The sequence below is a fragment of the Vespa mandarinia genome, chromosome 5 (genome assembly GCF_050613455.1).
Source record: "Vespa mandarinia isolate Hongniang chromosome 5, ASM5061345v1, whole genome shotgun sequence".
Lineage (NCBI taxonomy): Eukaryota > Metazoa > Arthropoda > Insecta > Hymenoptera > Vespidae > Vespa > Vespa mandarinia.
The window spans coordinates 583,323-605,012 of NC_140814.1; the positions used below are offsets into that span (position 1 = coordinate 583,323).

A 21,690-nucleotide genomic window follows, 5' to 3' on the forward strand; every position below is an offset into this window, starting at 1 on the left:
TCGGTTCAACGATTTGAAAAAAATTGAAAAATTTTCATTAACATATTAAAAATGATTAAATTTATGTATAAATTCAAGGAAATGATAACGATAGCGTAGTTGGTACAACATGCGAGTAATTTTGCTCGATTATTCTCGGAATAATTAAAGTTGAAATTCAGCCTTGTCATTTGCACGCGACGCGTTTGTTGAAGAGAGAGAGAGAGAGAGAGATAGAGATAGAGAGAGAGAGAGAGAGAGAGAGAGAGAGAGAGAGAGAGAAAGAGAGGGAGATAAAGAGAGGGAAGGAGAAAGAGAGAGAGAAAGAGATAAACATAGAATAAGCTAAAGGATCATCGATAAATTCAATGAGGAACCTCGACAAGAAAGGAAAACATTTGGCCCATATTTCAGTTCATTGGCTCCGAGCCAATTTCACTCTGGTGTCGGCTGATCAGGGGACAACCTCTTTCCAAAACGAAAACCGAATGATTTTCTAAGGTCAGCCCTGTCCCAGGGCATTGTAACTATTTTCGTCGTGGTAGTCTATCGCGACGTAAAGCGATCCCTCAATGCTTTTTGCCCTTTGATTTTACCTAACGCCTTAACCCTCGTTTGTCTTAAAAATATGACTCGAAAGTGGGCAACAACTCGAATCACTGTTAATGGCGAAAGAAATACTTGTTTCTTTGCAAGAAATTTCTTTTATCGTTGCTAGTAGTAACTATTCGATTTCATTATCGAAAGCTTTCCGAAGATAGAGGAGTGCTTTTTAAAGAAATTAATCGGATGTATAGGTACTTACTTGGTTATTGATTTGCTAACCTTCTCTCGACTTGTTTACGATCCCATTATCCATATCTATTTCTTTTTCCTTTGTGAAGAGCTCTCGATGATGAAATTCGAGGAATAAGTTTTCGATACTGGGATACCCTATTACAGTAGTATTACTAGCAGTAGTAGAAGCAAGCGTATAGTTGGACAAGTACATGAAGAAATTTCAAAAGCTTTCTATTCAACGTAAAACACGAAATCTTTTCTGGAAATTGTTGATAACCTTGATTGAATATTACTTTCATCCGTTTGAAAACATCGAAATATGCCAAAGAAGATGCCGAAGAATATCGATTAATATCGTACGAATATACACATATATACATACATACATTATATAAAAATACATATATGTATAAGTATAGATATATGTACGTATATAACTCGTTACTTTTGATAATATTGTCATAATATTTTTCAATGCGAACGTTACGAAATCGATCGATATACTTTTTCATTTCTTACTGAAAATTGAAAAATATATAAAAAAAACTCGATCTGCGTTGAGTTTGTAAAACTTTATTAAATACTGCAAAGCTTACGGCAAGAGACACCAATGTCGTAGACATTTTTTTCGTCAGCTCATTGCCGAGGAAAGGGATTGAGGAAAAGGAAGAGAAGGAGGAGGATGAAGAAGTGGATGAGGAGGAGATGAATGAAGAGGAGGTGAATAAGGAGGATGGTCCGAATACCCAAGGGGTAACACGATGCTTCATAATAACGACCACTTCTCTTTTTCCCTTTTCGCAATTCTTACAAAATAATCGATTCGTATAAGACGAATTTTTTTGTTTAAACAATCTTTGAGAGTGGAAAAAAAAGAAAAACCACAACGAATTTCTTTCTATCGTTTTTCTCTATTCTCTAACATTTTCAACATTTTCTTTCTATCTTCTTTTATACCGATTCTTCCGTTTCAACTTGTTTGTCTTAATAACATTTTCTTTTAAATAACCCGTATTAATGATTTAAAGTTTCACAATGCAAAAAGAGAAAGCTCTTATTTCTCTATAAAGCATCGACGTATCGTAATAACATCGTGTATCGGGTTGTTCACGCGTCAACGTTATCAATGATCGATCATAGATGTTTTTAAATGTCCGGTGTTAACCTATTAGCGCTTGAATCATCGTAAATATCTATATAAAATAACAAGATTAAATGTTACCGTTCGAAAAAGTTCTTCGTCTTTTTCTTTTTTAATAATTTATCTTTAGATTCGAGAAGTAAATAAGCAATGTAGCTTTGCGAAACATCTAAAACATTCTTAAGAACGTTTATCAGGAAACGAACGAAAGTGTTTTTTGCAGGAGATATTTCGTTTTAGAGCAACGATCTCGGTATTCTCGAAAATTAGTTAAATGTACTTGATTTTGAATTCATCAATGGTATGGTAAAAATAAGGAAAGATCATGATAGAATGTTTTCGTTATTACGTTACGCCAACAGTAACTCGTTCTATAGATCTATTTTAATCGATCTTTCGATGCCCTATTGTTTGACTTGAAGAGAAAAAGAGAAAGAGAGAGAGAGAAAGAGAGAGAAAGGCTTTAGCGACTACCCACTTCATATTCGAGTGTTAACGAAAGCAGAGAACACTTGGTCGTACGTTGAAAGCACTGTATCTTTCGATCGATTGACAAAAGCTCACTAAAAGCTCGCGAGAAAACACGTGTTAAGTTCTCTCGTCTTAACAAAACAACTACTTACTCACTCACTTGAACGATCTTCAGTAGGGAAATATCGGCATTACATTTCTTACGTTTTTATTTATTTTCTTTTTTTTAACTCCTCATATATCTCGCGTTAAGTTAGAAATCTTAAGATTACATCTTTTTTTCTTCTTTTCGATATCTCTAGTCTCAGTGTAAATTCTTCGAGGGACACGCGATGGAGGCGATATCGCCAATGACGTATCGATTTATCAGCTTCACGGAAGAAATTAGGAATGAGAGGAAGAATAAAGAAAAGGGAGGAAACGAAGGAGAAAACAGTCTTCGAAGCAGAGGCTCTCAGAGCTTTATAATCGAGTTTGATGATCGCGAAATGAGAGCTTTATCCTCTTTTCCTCCTCCCCCTCCCGCCCTTTTTTCTCTCTTTCCTCCTTTCCTGCTTATCCCTCTTACTCCTCGTTCATATTTCGTTCTACTTTTAACCCAGAGTCACGTATCGCTACCATAATGGAAAGCGTGCTTAACATCGAACTAGACTTCTACTTCAATGTTTGTCCTTTTTAATGGCATTTGCACTATCTTTAACATGTTTTCATCGTTGACTGATTCATTGATTGATAAGACCCAATGCAGGAAACTGCATCAAAGGTGAATGAGAATATTCATTGAGATACGAAAGAGACAAGCGCGAAATAACCGACAATTGCGTTTTCGTATGATCCGTGGAATTAAAAAATATTTGTGCGTTATTAATTTCAGAATAATTTAATTTTCATTAATCTTCAAGTTCCTTAAGATATCTTTTAACATTCACGTTAACAGTTGTTATTATTAATTATTTTAATGACACTTGTGCGCATGCAAAGGAATTCATTATAGTCACATTATATATATTTTACATATCAATTTATTTCTCTCTGTTTCTCTCTCTTTCTCTTCGTATTTAATAGATTTCCAATATTACATATAATACATATCATTGAATATACACGTTTATTCCTTATGAATTCGTTCGATATTTTCTGAGCGATTTGAAAAGGATTCAAGAACGTACATCGTCGTAGAGAAATGAAGATAAAAAAAATGAAAAAGAAAGACAAAAAGAGAGAAAGGGAGAAAGCTACAATCGATTTAAACGAATAGAGGAAATCGTATCTCGAACCGATCGATAAAACGTTCTCGCTCTCATAAATCAAATTGTCATTGAAATCCTTTGGCGACTTTCCAAGAATGACCATTGGAGTTTATCACTTGGTATTTTTATACATTTCGAATTCTAGACGATATATTGAGATCGATTGTGATTGGAGAAAAATTCTTCTTTCTTTGAGAGGGAGAGAGAAAGAGAGAGAGAGAGAGAGAGAGAGAGAGAGAGACGTATGCGCGAATCAACATATTCGATAAAAAGGAAAACGAATTTATTTAGTGTCGAAATAAAAGAGGGAGTGTTTTCGTGTAAATGTTCTTCTGAATGAATTTTTAATAATCGATTTATTTAAAAAAAGAGCCGATGGAGGAAGAGGAAAAAGAGGAAGTGTCGTTACGACATCGGGGTAGGTAAAGAAGAAAGAAAGAAAGAAAGAGAAAAAGAAAATAAAAGGGAATGGAAAGGAGAAACGTAAGAGAAAAAAAAGAGGAGCTAGGAAGAAGCAGCTTACACGCGGGTGTTTCTGAGGTGGGAGCTTTCTGGTAATGGTGATGATGCTGGTGTTGGTGGTGCTGGTGCTGGCACTGGTACTAGTACTGATGGTGGTGGTAGTGGCGGCGGTCGATGCCACCAGATGCCGTCGTGGCGCCAGTGTCGGCAGAAAATAAGCTCGCCCAAAGATACCCTCGACTGCAGTAGCCCGGCATCCGTCGGCGCTGCGGCCAGGGTTTCGGAAAAATATAAGAGCGGTGTGCTTTTATTACGTCCGTTCATTCGCGAACTCGCGAGACGATTGCGTCGGTACGAGATCAGATCCGTCGATCTCTTATTTTATCAAACGACGAATATCACTTTTGAGAAAAATAAATAAGTATATATATATATGTATATATATATATGTATATATACATATATATATATACATATATATATATATACATATATATATACATACATACATATATATATATATATAGAGAGAGAGAGAGAGAGAGAGAAAGAAAAAGGAAGGATAGAGATATATAAGTGGAAAGGTGAGACCACGAAAAAGGATAGAAGATAAAGGAAGTCCGTTTGACATGAGGATTGTCTCGAAGAAGTAACCCTCTTGTTAATTAATCAAATGGTTAATTAATCAAAGTGAGACATAGACGGACAAATGCTCACCGTGAATAGTAGTATCGCGTAGTGAAGAGAGGAGAAGCCGGGTGGACGAGGGGAAGAAGGTTGGACGCGCGAGAGCAGCCCAGAAGGGAGAAAGAGAGAAGGAGAGAGAAAGAGAAGGAAAGAGAAAGAAAAAGAGAGAGACAGAGAGAACACAGGATGCGGGGGCACAGGAAGAGGGCGCCAAGCCCCGTCGATTTCTCTTCTTCTTCTTCTTCATAGGGGGTACCGTTTCCTGCAAAAAATAAGAAAAAAATAAAACAAGAACAAGAAAACAAGAAAAAAAAGAAAAGAAATAAATTAAAAGAAGAAAGGAATAGCTCTCGAGCTTTTACCTTCTACTTTCGACCTACGTCGACACACGTCGTCTCATCTCGTTTCGTTTCTTAACGTATCATTTCGCGTCTCGTTGTCCTGAGTAAAACGAATATTTTTCTTTGTTCGAACTTTACGATACCCGCTAATTCGAATCCTTTGAAATAAATAGATATTTTTAAAACCGATTAGAAATCTTCGATTCTTTTTCGTTTACGATGCAACGCATACTTTCTTTCCTTTTCGAGTTTATTACATTTTATCGACCTGTGTTATCAAAATGTAAGTTCACTTTAATACGAGTTTCCTTTCGTATGTTTTAGAAAGAAATCGTTTTCTAGCTCATCGATTTTTACCTTTTTACCTTTTTAAATAATTTAAGTTGTGGTGGCAATGTCGAGCAAGTAACGTATCAACTCGTTATTTTCATTGCGTTTTGATATTAAATTAGAAACGTTTTGGTCGTTACGTAAATGTCAGGTATATGTATGTATACATATATATATATATGTATACATATATAAATATATACATATATATATAAGATATATGTATGTATATATATTTGTACATACATAACGATGTAGTGAAAGCGTGCTCTGCGTGCTCCACTTTCGAGTCGGCCGAACGCGTTGACACGCTCGATCGAGCGTAATGAATTAGTTGTGGTTTTACATACCTCCAAATCCGCGGGACCAATCCATTTCTTCGTTAGAAGGCAACGGAATAAAAAGAAATAAAAAGTAACGAGGATCCGAGGAAATACTTGACCCCGAAAATGAAACGATAAACGATGAGCTTAATACGCCAATCAAGGAAATCTTGAATATTTCCTTGCCGCGTTGGCCGTATAATCTGTTCAAATGTAATACTGATTTTCTTTTAAAAATATCTAATCAATGTAAGTCTCGTTGCTAATCGATCTACGTCATTTAACTTGTCGAAAGCTCGAAGGAACATTGAAAAACACAAGACCAAGACGATCCTATAAAATCATTTTTGTTTTAAGTGTCCCTTTTTATTTCTTTTCTTTTCTTTTTTTTTTTGTTTTTTCAAAAGCGAAAGAGTACAAGATTTCTTTCAGTAGCGAAGAAAGAATTTGAAATATGAGGCAGTAAAGTAGAGACCTTAAAGGCGATCTGTAAACTCGAGCTATATAGAGAACTCGCAGAACATCGCTTTATTAGATATTGCATATCTCTCTCTATTTCCATCTATAGATTATTTACCAAATATCGATATTCACTCGTTTATACATATCTACATATATATACATATATATATATATATATATATATATATATATATATATATACATATATAGGAAAAAAGGAACGATAAAAGGTTCAATGATATCATAAGATTCGATCATTGGAATATAACGTATATCTCGATACAAAGAAATACATTTAATCGATCAAATTAATCAATCGATCTCGATGCACAACTCATTGACTAAATTCTTGTCGTCAATGTCGAAAACATAAAAAAAATAAATAAAATAACAAAATAAAAATAAAAAAATTATTAGAAAAAGAAAACAAAAAGAAAATATAAAATAAAATAAAAGAAAAACGTATCCCTCTTGGCAGAAAGGTCGAAAGTACGATAGAATATCAATTCGAGAAATTTTGGAGATAAAGGAGCGTCTCATTTATTTATATACATATAGATATATATATATATATATATACGTTTCAAAAAAAATTAAAAAAAGAAAAAAAAGAAGGAATAAGAAAGAAAACAATCCCGTCCAAACGCAGATCTTCTGCTTCGCCTCTTCGACGTCTTGTGTAACGGCGGAGCTGAATACAACGAGTCGAGGACGACAAGGAAGAGAAGGAATCTCCTTACTGAAACGAGCACTGCCGTTTGTTCTCCGACATGGCGGACGAAAAGGAGAAGCAGACGTTCCTGCAGAAATTGCTGTTCTACACGACCGCGTTCTTCATCCTCCTCAGCACCTTCAGCCTCTTCGCCTTCCTCTTCTTGGTCCCCTTCGTCATCGACCCCGCCTTCACTACTATCTTCATGCAGTTCGACACTCGGCCCGCCGAGTGTGTCACCATCGACGTTGAGTCCAGGAGAGGTGAAACATTCGATCTTCTTCCCTCTCTTTCTCTCCTACCCCCTCTCTCTCTTTCTTTTTTTCTCTGTATCATTGATTCGCATTTTTCTTTCTTACCTTTCAAAATCGAGTTAGCTGTCCCCTTGTATCGTTCGTTCTGTCGTTGTTTTTCTATTTCGTTGCATGTATTTCGGAGTTCCTGTGTTTCTTTGAGGAGAACATAAATATATATATACGAAGGACTTTGTTCTATGAATAAATCATTTGTAACGGATCTTTAAAGTTCTTGAATAATTTCTCTCGTATTTCACGTATTGATGAGAAAAATTTCTTTGTCCAAAAAAAAAAAAATAGATAAAAGCTTTTGTGACGAGCTTGATTGACAAAGAAGTCATCGATAATAAATGTAAATAAGAGATTTTTATTATACTTTTAAAAAATATGATATCAGTACGTTTAACTTCAAACACTGTTTTCAAAGAAACAATATGAATAGTATATAAAATTAAGTCAAATAAATATTCTCAAAGTATTTCATTTTATCACAGTTTGTCGAGTTAACTATAAGAATTATTTCAAGTACATTCTATTACATAGGTTATTATATGTACTTGCTATCAGTTAATCGCTTTTTTATGTGAAGCTGAGCAAACTTGATACATATGTTCCAATATTGATGACAGTAATATATTAAAAGGCACATGATATTAAATAATTAAACATCAATAGATTACAACGTTTTGTTTTTAATTTCGTTTTTAATGAACAAAGTCCTTCGTAAATATTGATTCGTTTGATGTAATATTAATCGTTCGTATTAAACATCGAGTGTTTTGTTCCGTCCTATAAAGGCAAAAGCGTGATTACACGTTTTACATATATCAAATCATGTAATTATTTCGTATATTATAGAAACGTTGCTTTTTAGATAAATAGAAAAATCTTTGTCGTTAGAAATGGTTGTACGAAGGGGTTCACTTATTATTGTATCCGATTCGTTTACCAACGTTAATGATCGTCTTCTTATTGGAAAAATTTCTGTTCGATTTTATTGAGGCACGTCTGGACCGAACAAAGGATCAACAATGAATTTTTTAATAAAAAAAATTTTTTTTGAAAAAAATCGAACAGAAAATGTTCGAAGGAATTTCTTTCCAAATAAACGTTTTATAAAAACGTTTGACTCGACTCTCAATCTAGCCGTGCCTTTACATTTTCAAAGCATCTTCGTTCTTCTCGTAAATACACGAGATTGAATTAATAGAACACGAACACGTGTGCATGCGATAGCTTCAAATAATCCACGATTCGTCGTTTTCTTTGTATTTGTCAGTGCATGTGCGTGTGTGTGTGTGTATAATATAATTATATATATACATCTGTATATAATATATGGAGATATGTATATTTATTTATGTATGTATGTATGTCTCGTGCAATTCTCTGAGTTACTTCCGGAATGCATGAAAAGTCCCTATCTCTTTATCTTCCTCTCTCTCTCTCTTTATGTATATATATATATATATATATATATATATATATATGTATGTATATATGTATGTACATATGTATGTATATAGATATATAGATATATCTCTCTCCTTTCTTCGTTGAATTTTCGTTTGAAAAAAGTTTAATGAACGAACGAACTCGTACCACACGAACGATTTTCTTTGCTATCAGGGTTCTCCGCCATTTGTGCCGATCTTGTTATCACGGATCAAAGAATCTACCGCCATCATTATAACCATAGAAACGTTTTATAATGATAGAATGAAACCTCAACATTTTTTTTTTTTTGATGGAACATTTTCAACGTTTTTTTCTTATTTTTCCTTTTTTTTAAGCATTAATAAGACCGACATCGATAGAATTAATGATTTGGAATAAAAAAGATAAATAAAAAGAAAGAGAGAAAGACAGAAAGAGAAAGAGAGAGAGAGAGAGAGAGAGAGAGAGAGAAAAGAGAGAAAGGGAAAGAAAGAAAAAATCTTTAAATGATAGGAATTAAGATCGACGCAACTGGTTTTGAATTCTTTTTATTCATGATATCTAAGCTGGTCTCGAATGATCCATATATTTATTCATGCCCCGCAGTACTTTTTCGCTGTTTTGTTAACTCTCATTCTAATACACTTGACTTCACTCTCGAATGTCATCGTATATAGAGAAGGGGGCTAGGTGAGAGTGGATGGTTATAGTACAATCGAGTACTCGACTTTTTTGCTACTCGATGTCTAGACACCTCGACGTATATATTAGGTATATTCGGAGAACGTCGATAAGCAACTTAAGATCTCGGGATCTCATTAAAGTGAATGATCCTTTGATATTAGAGTGTATGATCGGTACATGATCATGTCAGTTCTTATTGTCTTTCATTATTTGCTCATTCTAGTGATTTTTTTTCGACAGAATTCTCAATTAAACGTAGTTATTCGTATTCCTCCCATTGTTTTCTTATTCGAATAAAATGATCAAGCTGATCCTTTCAAAAGAAATTCTTTAACGAATAAATCGTAACAAGATTTTTTATATAGTCAGGGATAATTCGCATCTAAATGACGAAAATCTCGTTTGTGTGCACGTTTCTTATATATTTCTTAAATCTTATTATCTACATACGTACGTAATGTCTTCGTTATTATCCTCGAGGTCACACGATGCTTCATCGTTCAATCTCTCTATTATTCGTCAAAATTATTATTAGGTATTTGAGAATAGATATCGATCGTTTCCGAATCGTCAATCATTCCTCCGATCGTTTTTCGTCTCTCGATGTTATTTCGGCTAACTCGTTTGACTTAGTATCGAAGCTACGAGTGGCCTCGCGACGTTCTTATTCCATGAACGTACGTTGATCGTTGAGTTCAGGTACGAGCAACTGCTCATGGACATCATGTAGAGAGGGTTGCACCAAGGAGTTGTATGATTGCACGCAAATACGCGTCAACTACAAGCTACCGATTAATACATCCTCCGAGGATGAAGCTGGACCATTTGAGGGAGGCAGAGCGGTAGGAGGTGTCGAGGACGACGAAGACAGTACGAGGTTAAAAAAACCGCGTTATGAACGGGCTCCCAGAGACTACGATTACATCGAAGATCTCGACGATGAAGATTTCGCCGAGGACGACGATGCAGGACTGCCGAAACCCTTCCCTACAGGTACAAACCTGCACCCGGTGTCCTTCGTTAGTCTCAAATTCATCTCTTTCTCTTTCTCTCTCTCTCTCTCTTTCTCTTTCTCTTTCTCTCTCTCTCTCTCTGTCTCTTGAACAAACAAATCATCATTTGAAACTCACGAGAGAACGAAGGACAACCGTTAGAACACAACTCTTTTGGAAGCTCTTTACTTAACGTCTCTCAGCAGCCAAGTAAGATCGTTGCTCGGCGATAACGAAACGAAGTTCGCAGGTCTCATGGGCAACGACTCCGAGTGGTACTTCACTGGGGCCAAGCTGTTCCCGAACGTAAAAGGCTGTGGATACCCTCCAGTGCTGAATTGCAGTATTTTCTACCAGCAGTATGCCAACATAGGGCATAACTTTAGCTGTTACTACTCCAAAGTGGATCCCGGAATAGTCATCAGCGAACTCGACATGTGGCAGGTCTCTCCACGCTTTCGCATTCTCATTTAACGTTTGTGTCTTTTTTCTATATCTAAACCCTTTCTTCCATCCCCAGCCCTCTACCTCCAATATCAACGCTTTCCCCTCTCTAATTTTTCTACACAAGTTTCCAATTTTATTCTCCTTCTTCTAGCCTATGCGTGTACGTACGGTTTATGTGATCCACGTGAAAGAAAATGAGGTCACTTTATTTGTCGCACAGAAAACGATCGAACGCGACGACCTCGACAGGTTAGGTTATGTGATAACACACGTGAACGTATTGCTTACGTATTTCGATCCTTATCCTCTCCTTTGCCTCAGTTTTACCTCGAAAATTTTCTTCAGGAGTTATTATCGTCGAAGAAAAATCAACGGGATCAAAATCATACTACTGGTCGGTCGGTCGGTATGTAAGCTGATAGTCGGGATTATCGTTGACTCGTACTACTGCGATTTCAAAGAAAAACCTCTAGAAGCAAACAAGAACGAAATCCTTTATTAATACCTCGATAAATTCTATTACCACGAAAATGATATTCGACGAACAAAATTCGCAGAAAAAAAAGAAACGAAAGAAAAAAGAAGGGAAAGAGAAAAAAAATATTTAATTGACTTTTCCAGTCGATTTAAATGTATCAAGCTAAATCTGTCGACCCATGCGACTTATCTTTTCTTATTTTAACTAACGCACGTACACAGACATTTTTACACAAATATACGTACGTATATTGCAATATACAGACTATAAGAGTTACACGTGGTGCAACTTTTGCAGGAGTTCAACATTGGAAGGAACGACGGCCTTTTGAGAATCGATATACTGCAGGTACCTATTCAGGTTTCCTATTCATGCTACCGTTATGCAGCTCGAAGTGTCTCATTCGACAGTTTCTCAAACGCTTACGGTCGTTCCTATTAACGTAGATTTACGTCGCCGCTAATTAGGACATGAAGAATCTTCCGTCGCAATCTCCCCTTATCCTCCCTCGTCAGTTTCTCTCTCTCTCTCTCTCTCCCCCTCTCCCTTAATAACCGCGTCTGAATTCGTCTTAAGTTCGTTCGTTCATCGTTAAGAGAAGAATGTAAAAGAGAAAAAGGGCAAAATTCTTTTCTACCTTCTAATTACTTTTTTCTACGTATCTTCTTTCATTTCACGAAACATTTAAATATCCTACTTCTCTTTTTCATTCAATATGAATTTATATAACAAAAGAGGAGACGAGATAATTTTTAGTTTAAGTTTCTTCTTCTTTTCCTTTTTCTTTTCTTTTTTTTTTAAAGCACATCGAGCATTCAATAGATTGAAATTTGATATATTAATAATTGTATGAACATTAATTGCGATCTGTATATCCGCAAAGAAGAGGTGGGGGAAGAAAAGAAAAAAGAATAAAAAAGAGGAAAGAAAAAAATGAAAGATATTATCATTAAATTGTTATTTATATGTATCTCGGCAGTAGATAGAAAGTATAAGTATTAACTCTATTCTATTTCGTGACAACTCATGCCAGGGAAAACTGAAGAGCAAATGGAAAACGGAAAGAGAAATTATTCGACGGTGTTTCGTAGAAAAATATCTCTCAATCGTAAAAAGGGAAAAGTCTCAAGAGTACTCTGGTAAAAATGAAATTTCAGAGAGGAGAGTGAAAGAGTGAAAGAAAGAAAAAGAAGGAAGGAACGAAGAAAAAGAAAGAAGACAGAAATATAGGAACTTGTGTATCCGTATTATATGTATGCGTACATACATATATATATACATACATACATACATACATACATACATACATACATACATACATACATACATACATACATACATACATACATACATACATACATACATACATACATACATACATACATACATACATACATACATACATACATACATACATACATACATACATACATACATACATACATACATACATACATACATACATACATACATACATACATACATACATACATACATACATACATACATACATACATACATACATACATACATACATACATACATACATACACATGGATACATACATACATACATACATACATACACATGGATACATATATATATACATACATACATATATATACACATATATTTAAGTGTGTATACAATGTACAATCGGTCGTTGGACGCGGACAATTCGAGTCAGCGTTTATAAGCGAAGGCCTTCGAGGGGCGAAAAGCAGTCACGAAGGCATAGTGTTTGCGCACATCTCGCGAGAGAAAGCGATTTTCCTCGTACTCTTCTCGCGTATGTTGTAGGCGTATAAACGTTCGCGTGGGAGTGAGAGAGAGAGGGAGAAAGAGATGAAAGAGAAAGAGAGGGAAGACATAGTGGGATTCCGATTACTTCGACATAAAATGTAGCTACAGCTCTATGTAGTACAGTACGAATACAATGCATTCTCAAAGAAACGAATGGCCTGACTTTTGTCTGTCATGAAATAGGATGAGATGGATCGAAAAATAGAGAACGAGCTAAATTTTTACAAAATTTCGTATAAATTTTTTTAGTTTTGCTTTCTCGCTTAAGGAAAAATAAAATTGAGAATAAAGATATTATTGATAGGAAGGAATCGTGGAAATGCAATATATTATATATTTCGTTCGTGTAATGGTATGTACACGAAATATCTCCGACATTTCCATTCTTATCGTTTTCAATCTATGCAATGATTTCTCCCTTCCTTACAGCCTTCTATCGTCCGCGCAAACGTTTTCATATTTATTTTATCGACCTTTATCTTTGCGCCGATTTATCTATTTCGCGTCCATGAGAAGTAAAAAAGAAAAAAAAGAAACTAAAAAGATCCGGGAAGATATCGACGCAGTAGTACGAGCACGAAATAACTCCGACATCTCCATCTATACAAACGTTCGTTTTCGTTCCTTTTTCGTTTCATTTTCCTTTGATTTCGTTTCGTTCGCCTAACATATTTGTCGTATTTTATTTACGATGATCAATTATACATACCCCCGTTTCAGAGAAAAAATATATTGCGAAATATCGTAAAAAACAGCAAGTTTATTTCTTCTTCTTTTTTTTTTTAATTACAACAATTAGTACAAGCATTTAGTACAAGCACAAAATAATTCCGACAATTCCATATATTCGTTTAAACGCTGTTTTCATTTTTCCTTTATTCATTAAAGTAATTGTCAAATAAGTATTCATTCATGTTAATCGTAAACTAAAAAAAAAATGAAAGAAAAGAAAAAAAGAAACAGACTGAAGAAAATATAGAAAGAATCAAGCTGACAGTCGCTGCGCAAAATGCATTCTCCAGGTGTATATGAACCTGGTGTACGCAATGGCAATTCCGATACCGTCTTTCATAATCTCGGTGATATACCTCACCATCGCCTACTTCAAGATCTACAACGAAGACGAGGAGGCCCTTGTTGGCGGGGAGGAAGGAGAGGAGGGTGCCGAGGGCGATGGAAGCAACGGTACGCCTCTGCCGCCCACGAGCGGTGCCCTTACGCCTGGAAGCGAAGCTTTTAGGGAGGACTTGGCGAGTTTCGGTCATCAGCTCAAGGTCGCGATGGCTGATGACATCAGTAGGGAGAGTCTCGATGGCATACCTAACTCGCTCTCGGTTCAGGGGTAAGCCAAATAATACGAATTGTGTAATTTGAGAGAAATCGTCTCGACTTTTCTTTCTTTAAAAAGAAAAGAAGATAATTTATCTCTCTCTCTCTCTCTTTCTCTCTCTCTCTCTCTATATATATATATATATATATTCTTTTTAGACATCGATATATAAAGGTCGTTTAAGGGTAAATCCGATTGCCGTTGGAGTTTATGGTTAATAATATTTTCTCGTGGCACACGTGTATGTTACGAAGCTTATTGTCCAATCGAGTGAAAATAAATGTCGATCATGCGACACTTGGCTGGCTTTTAACGTACTACTACTACTACTACTACTACTCCTGCTGTTCACCATTTACGGGAAGCATTTATACTCGCGTCATTTTCCGGTATACTTACGTTCGATGGGGCTTCTGCTCAATTTACCGACGAAACATGATAGATTTGTAAAGAGAATTGTCTCGACTTGAATCGCAACATAATCGCTTTAACAACTAACCACATTAAAACGAGAAAAACAGAGATAAATATATAGATAGGTAGATAGAAAGAGAAAGAGAGAGAGAGAAAAAGAGAGAGAGAGAGAGAGAGAGAGAGAGAGACAGTGACAGTATGGTCAAGCTAAAGTCTTCATGTTTCTAATATTCTTTACAAGCTGACATTATTTAAGGCTTCACAAACGATTTTATTAATCCTTTCTACTCCTCAGTAATCTTTTCTTCTGAAGAAAACGTAAAGCTTACGATATACATAAATAAATAAATAAATAAATACACACATACATATATACATATATATTTACGGGTATATATTCACATTATATCTCGATTATGAATATATTTAAAAGCTTTCTGCGTGCATAATATATTTTCGTGAGTTAACTACTAAATAACGAGGTAAAATAAATCGAGCGAGAAAGTACAAGTGGTTCACGGTCAAGAAATTGACGAGGAGAATTTTACTCATGTATAAATATATAGCCGAGAAAGAGAGGAATTTTTTTCATAAGGTGTTACTAACTCAAACTAATGGTGAGGGAATAGATGTATCATAGAAAATCGCATAGTTCGCGATTTCCTTTCGAAAGCCACCATTCAATACCCGAAGCAAAAACGCGTATTGTCCGCAATTTCTATATGTGTATATACAGTGTATAAATATTATAGTAGCCACGTAACAATATCTCGCTTCCCCTCTCTTTCTCTCGCTTTCTTTCTCGCAGACCTCGTTTCAACATCGTACTCACCGATATATCGAACGTGATTACACGGCCAATTTCACCGACGGCCTAAGCTCATCACGGCTAGGATATCCGATGGACTAAGTACGCAAACATCGCAGCCTGCGCTTCGAATTAGATTAGCCCTGTCCTCTTTCAGGACGAAATCGATGTTTTCGAGGCCTTGGGAAATAACTACGATCTTTCATCTTATTATCCTGAAACTCTTACTCCTTTAATCTCGACGATAAACTCGATCAACTTAGTCGTTTTAACTCGTAAAACGAAGTTTCTTCAACTTTTTAACCCTTTCCCGAGACATTCTTTCCTACATTTCCAACATCAGCTCGTCTGGAATTTATGAAATCCTAACGAAAAAGTTAGGAAATTACCAACGAAAGGACAATTTGATAAACGTACCAACGTTTATGCATAAAGTTTAAAAAAAAAAAAAGAAAGAAAGAAAGAAAAAAAAAAGTAAGGAGAAACAAGAAGACTTCTATAAAAACAAAGAAAAAAAAAAAAAATAAAAAGAATTGATCATAATTTCACGAGTTCAACATATTTTTCGAAACGATTCAAATCTTCATTTGGAACGTTCTATTTGTGAAAGAAACGTGTGTCAAATGGAAGTATTTTTACAAAGAATAAAATTCTGAATATAAAAGCGAATATTGATAGTAAAAGTTAGTATTTTTGCAATATACGTAATGTTATTTTGCCATTTGAAAACTCTATACGCTAGATTACTGATTTATGTTAGGATATTAGCTGAACGTCGCCTGAAAATTTCCAGATGTTTCTATCGGTGTTGTACAGCCAACTTGGCAGCAGTTAACCGTCATAATATACACTATACCCGGCGATGGCGTCTTGCAGTCTAGTTTCGTGCCAAGAGCTCGCGTTTCCATGTACAATGAATAAATACATACGTATATATGTATGTATGTATATATATGTGTATGTGTATGTTTATATATACGTGTACGTGTGTATATGTATACATAAATAAAAAGGATACGTCTGGAATTAACGAACGACGGTTATCACGATATCTTCTTTTATTTATTTGAAAAATTTTTTAATTCGTTTACAAATCAAATCGCGGTTAGGAATTTAAATGAGAAAAGAAGAGAGAGAAAGAAAAAGAAAGAGAGAGAGAAAGAGACAGAGAGAGAGAGAGAGAGAAGAAAAGAAAATGGTTAGAAGCTTTTGAGCATCGTTATGTCGATTCCTTTTTATTTTTCAGTTTAACGATGCCGGCAATATCTGGGGTGAAAATTAATCGACATAATGACGTATCCTTTATCGTTAGAAATAACAATCCTCATACCCCATAGAAACTTGAAGCATATGTGTATGTGTATTTGTGTGCGGGCGCGTATGTGTATGTGTGTGTATGTATATTCTATGCACATACATACATATACATTTTATAAAGAAGTAAAACGGCGACGTGCTGTCTATCGTGAAACACTCCAATCGCGCGCACGCACACACACACGCACATACACACTATCGTTCCCTAGCCACGTTTTATCCCGATTCTGTATTCTATATACCGGGTGATTTTTGAGTACTTTTATATTTTTCCTCTGATTGAAAGGATTAATCGAAAGGAATAGATAATTTCGAGAACACCGAATTTGCTAAAATATATCATGTCAGTTTAATCAACGATTGTGTGTATAAAAAAAAGAGATACGAAAAAAAAGAAGAAAAACAAAGGGACAGAAAAAGATATTTTATTGGCTTATACACTTGACTCTATGCCAATGATTGCGGTGTTTTATCCGAATGGTTAATTTAGTAAGATCGAGTGAAGTAAATTATTTATTTATTTTATTTTCTTTTATTTTTTTTTTTATTTTTTTATTTTTTTTCCAACGAGATCGAACCTATCGATCATTTGGTACATAAAGCCTTTGCTAGAATTTCCCGTCATAAAAAATACTCAAGCTAAACCTTCATGAACGACATCGAGGGGTAAAACTTTATACATTTTTAAAAGGTACTTCGATCGTCGTAGATGAGAAGAAAGGCCACCGTCGCGTCGATAATTTCGCGAGGAACGATTTAACGCATGAACACGGTATACTACTTTACTTGATGCTTATTTGTGAGGGACAACCGAAAAAGAGAACAAATACGTCCTATGAGTAGAGGTCAACTTAAATGCACGTGTTCTTCTTTTGTTCTGGAATTCTCCATCATATATTTATCTCTCTCTCTCTCTCGCTGCTTACTCTCTTTCTTTGTTCAATCTATCCTGGATACCCCAAGGAATAATCAATCCTTCTTTCTACGATATAAACAATTTTCACGCAGAAATTAATACCATTTCGTATGGATCTTCAAGATTCAACAACTCCACAAGAATTATCTTTGAACGAGGAATTTCCATTCTATATGTACGTGTTAAGATCGTCGATTCTCTAGAATGAGGATAACTAAAAGGAAGATAATATGTACTGACAAAAATAAATTGAAATATATAAGAAATCGAGATAGAGATATTTGGAGGGGGAAAAAAAAACAAACTATTTTTAAATTAGACTGTCCTCCATCTAAAAGTACTTGTTCTCCTTTCTCTCGAAAGCATTCGGTTTCACGAGTGCTGCCAACGCCCAAATCGGAATACTAATTTCTCCTTTGAAAAATCGATGAATATACGCGACGATAAAAAGATATTAACAATCTGTCTTTGTAATTGTTACTTTAACATGATAATTGAAATAAATCGCTTACGAACGTACACTAGATATACCAATTGTCCCATTTTTAAATAAAGGGACATTTCACATTAAATAAAATAATTACAGTCGCAATTAATTTATATATATATATATATATAAATAGAGATTAATATATATATATATATATATACACACACATTAATCTCTGTATTTATTTCAATGAATTACGTAATACGTTTAAAAAATAAATATAATAATATATAAATATAATAATAAATAATAAATAAATATAATAATAAAAAATAAATTACAAATGTTAATTGTATAAATTGAAAAAAAATTCTTTCGTTAGAATGACACACTTTCGAAATTGAAATAGCTTTTAAATCAAAATCTTGTAATCATGAGTCATTGAAACGAATTTCAACGAGTTATAAAATTTTTTTCTATGATCTCGATATATTCTCCACTATATACTTTACATATACCTACTGTAATACATCCTCGATTTGAGGGATACGTGAAAGAAGATATCGAGAACAAGTAAGCGAACAACCAAGCAGCAAGTAAGGACGCAAACATCGATTCTGACCCAACTATCTACGCCCCACCCTTGAATCTAACACCAGGACTCTCCTCGTTTCAGAATGGCCACCCCTCACGAAAAGGCATGGATTCGTTACAGCTTACACGTTTGCATCCTCCTCCTCCTTCCCACCCTTCCTTCCTCCTACCCCCATATTTTCTTCCCAATGTTTCTCTCTACGCGTTTTTCGATCGATTGAATTTCAACGGAATTGCAGAGGACGAAAATACGTACGAGCGAGATAGTGACGTCACGCTAACTCTGATGTATCATTCTGTTTCAGCAACTTGAGCAAAACGATGACGACGAGTATCTCAACTCCCCCTGGGCCGACGGCAGCAGTCTGAAGCGTCATTTCCACGGTATGAACAACATTTCGTGGAGACCGCATTAAAAGCCACCTTTTCGTATCCGCCGAAAGGAAGTATGTATATGAAGGAAGAGAAAGAAAGAGAAATAGAGATAAAGAGATAGACAAAGAAAGGAGAGAGAGAGAGAAAGAAAGAGAGAAAAAAAAATGAACAAGTTTCGATGACGCTTTAGTGTTATATTTGAAACGTTGCTAACCGTGAAGAGCCAAAATTCTTTTGCCGATTCGAACACAGCTTCGCGCGTTGTCCTTTTTACAAAGTGAACCAGAGGTAAATAAAAGATGGAAAATAAAAAAGAAAGAGAGAGAGAGAGAGAGGGAGAGAGAGGGAGAAAAAAGATAAGAATAAGAGAGGGAATGTGAACGACACGGCCGTCCCTTCACACCTCGAATATAATAATATATATTATATACACATATATTATACATAGAAGTACGTAATTGATTTTTTTGCTTCGTCGTGTACTTACATGCCGATAGATCGATGATGATAAGAAAAAATGGAAGGTTAAAGAAAATGGAAAAAAAAAAAGAAAAAAAAATAGCTGACCATCGATGTTTGGCGCAAAATCACGCGGAATAATTAACCCAAAGATTATAAATCTGTGCCCGTGTATGCAATGCAGCAATTGATCCTCCTTTAAAAAAAAAAAAAAAAAAAAAACGAAAAAAAGCGAAAAAGAAAAGAAAAAAAAGGTTAACACTAACTTTATCGACAGAGATAAACGATATTTTGTGACAGACATTTTTCTACTCGATGATCGAAATATAAATCACCGCTTCCCTTCCTCTTCTCGCTCCAATCTTTTGCGTGAAACGGTGAAAATACGAAGAAAAAAGAGAAAAAAAGGAAAATGAAAGAAAATAACATTAATAATAATTATTATTATTATATTATTATTATTATAACAAAATCTGAAAAGAGAATGATTCTCGAAACGACGTAAATTCGTCTGAGCGATTTTTATCGTCATCGTCGTTCTCGAATTTATCATTTTTTTTTAATATATATATTCAGGTGGTATTTTGTTAAAACGGACGGTCGCGCACACGAGCTTTTTAATGACGATTTTATGTTTGTTTCCATATTGTTCTTTTATTTTCTTTTAACAGGATCGATGAGGAAGTATCCGGTGGTGTTCGAGGAATATAAAATGTAGAAAAAAAGGACGTGACCGTATATTGGTCGATAAAATTTGCCAAATAACTTAAGAAAACGAAAAATTCGATTCGATTTCACGATTAACTCGAAAACACATTCTTTATTAATCGGTCTTTATAAATCGATTTTTCAAGTTCTCTCGAATCACTATAGATGATTATATTATTTTCGACTTTGTGACTATAGAAGAGAAAAAAGAAGAAGAAAATAATAGAAAAGAATATTTAACGCCGGATTATGCGTTAAGATCCTCACTATCTTCTTGTATCGTTTCTTTCGAATCTGTCCTACATGCTCGACCAACTTTTATCGATTAATTAGATAATCGAACTTTCTCGGCTTACTAGCACGTCAGCCGATAATTATTAAAACTTATAAAAATAAACGAGTATACAAAGAGATTCCCTCTGGTTCACTCGACCACACCGAACGGGTATATCTGAGGTAATAATAATAATAATAATAATAATAATAATAATAATAATAATAATAATAATAATAATAATAATAATAATAATAATAATAATAATAATAATAATAATAATAATAATAATAATAATAATAATAATAGTAATAATAATAATAATAATAATAATAATAATAATAATAATTATAATAATAATAATGATAATAATAATAATAATAATAATAATAATAATAATAATAATAATAATAATAATAATAATAATAAATGAAGAAAAATCCGTTTAAACGAATAAAGAAAGAAAGAAAGAAAAGAAAAAGAAAAGTAAAGAAAAAAGAATAGAATGGAGCGGGAAAAAAGGAAAAAAATTTCGAGTTGCAAATACGTTTTATTCATAAATAATATTTCAAAGTCACTTTATTTAAGCACTATGACAGGAGTAAAAAATGAATGAAAGAATAGAAAAATATAAAAGAAAAGCAAAAAAGAAAATAATGAGAGAAAGATGTCAGTTGATAAATATTTAAATATCGTTAAAATAACAAAATATTAACTAAATAATTCGCTTGCTGTGTGATCATAAACGCATCCAATCACTGTGCATTTTAATAGAGACACATAATCGACACTCTTTTATCGAATTACCTGCGAAAGAATTTGCTCTCGCGTCTTTTTACACACCGTGCGCGCGTGCACGCGCATGCATATTATATAACACATATACACACACAAAGAAATATGATTACGCGAAAAATTAAACAGACACATAAAACACATCCATACAAGTTCACGCGTACCTTTCTCAAGACACATGGCGAAAAATGATTT

The 21,690-nt window shown here is 34.5% G+C and overlaps 2 protein-coding genes across 7 annotated transcripts in view; both read left to right on the top strand.

Annotated features, from left to right (window-relative positions):
• Positions 1–3,321, top strand: part of LOC146872979 (cilia- and flagella-associated protein 298-like) — a 34,300-nt gene extending 30,979 nt beyond the window's left edge. The window contains exons 5-6 of the mRNA XM_085657108.1: positions 2,674–2,843; positions 3,309–3,321. Of these exons, the coding sequence (XP_085513234.1) occupies positions 2,674–2,843; positions 3,309–3,321 (183 nt within the window). The remainder of the gene's footprint in view (positions 1–2,673; positions 2,844–3,308) is intronic.
• Positions 3,322–4,330: 1,009 nt separating this feature from the next.
• Positions 4,331–20,877, top strand: LOC118448172 (protein tipE-like). 6 transcript variants are annotated; one of them, XM_085657034.1, is made up of 6 exons: positions 4,331–4,434; positions 6,876–7,201; positions 10,055–10,348; positions 10,598–10,791; positions 14,098–14,417; positions 16,874–17,360. In XM_085657034.1, the coding sequence occupies exons 2-6, from the start codon at positions 6,997–6,999 to the stop codon at positions 16,962–16,964; spliced, it is 1,104 nt and encodes a 367-aa protein (XP_085513160.1). In that variant the 5' UTR covers positions 4,331–4,434; positions 6,876–6,996; the 3' UTR covers positions 16,965–17,360. The 6 variants fall into 6 exon arrangements, with proteins under 6 accessions (XP_085513160.1, XP_085513161.1, XP_035736983.1 ...); XM_085657035.1 differs by having other exon boundaries at positions 4,381–4,504; XM_035881090.2 differs by lacking the exons at positions 4,331–4,434; positions 16,874–17,360 and adding exons at positions 4,886–5,022; positions 19,190–20,877.
• The last annotated feature ends 813 nt before the right edge of the window (positions 20,878–21,690 follow it).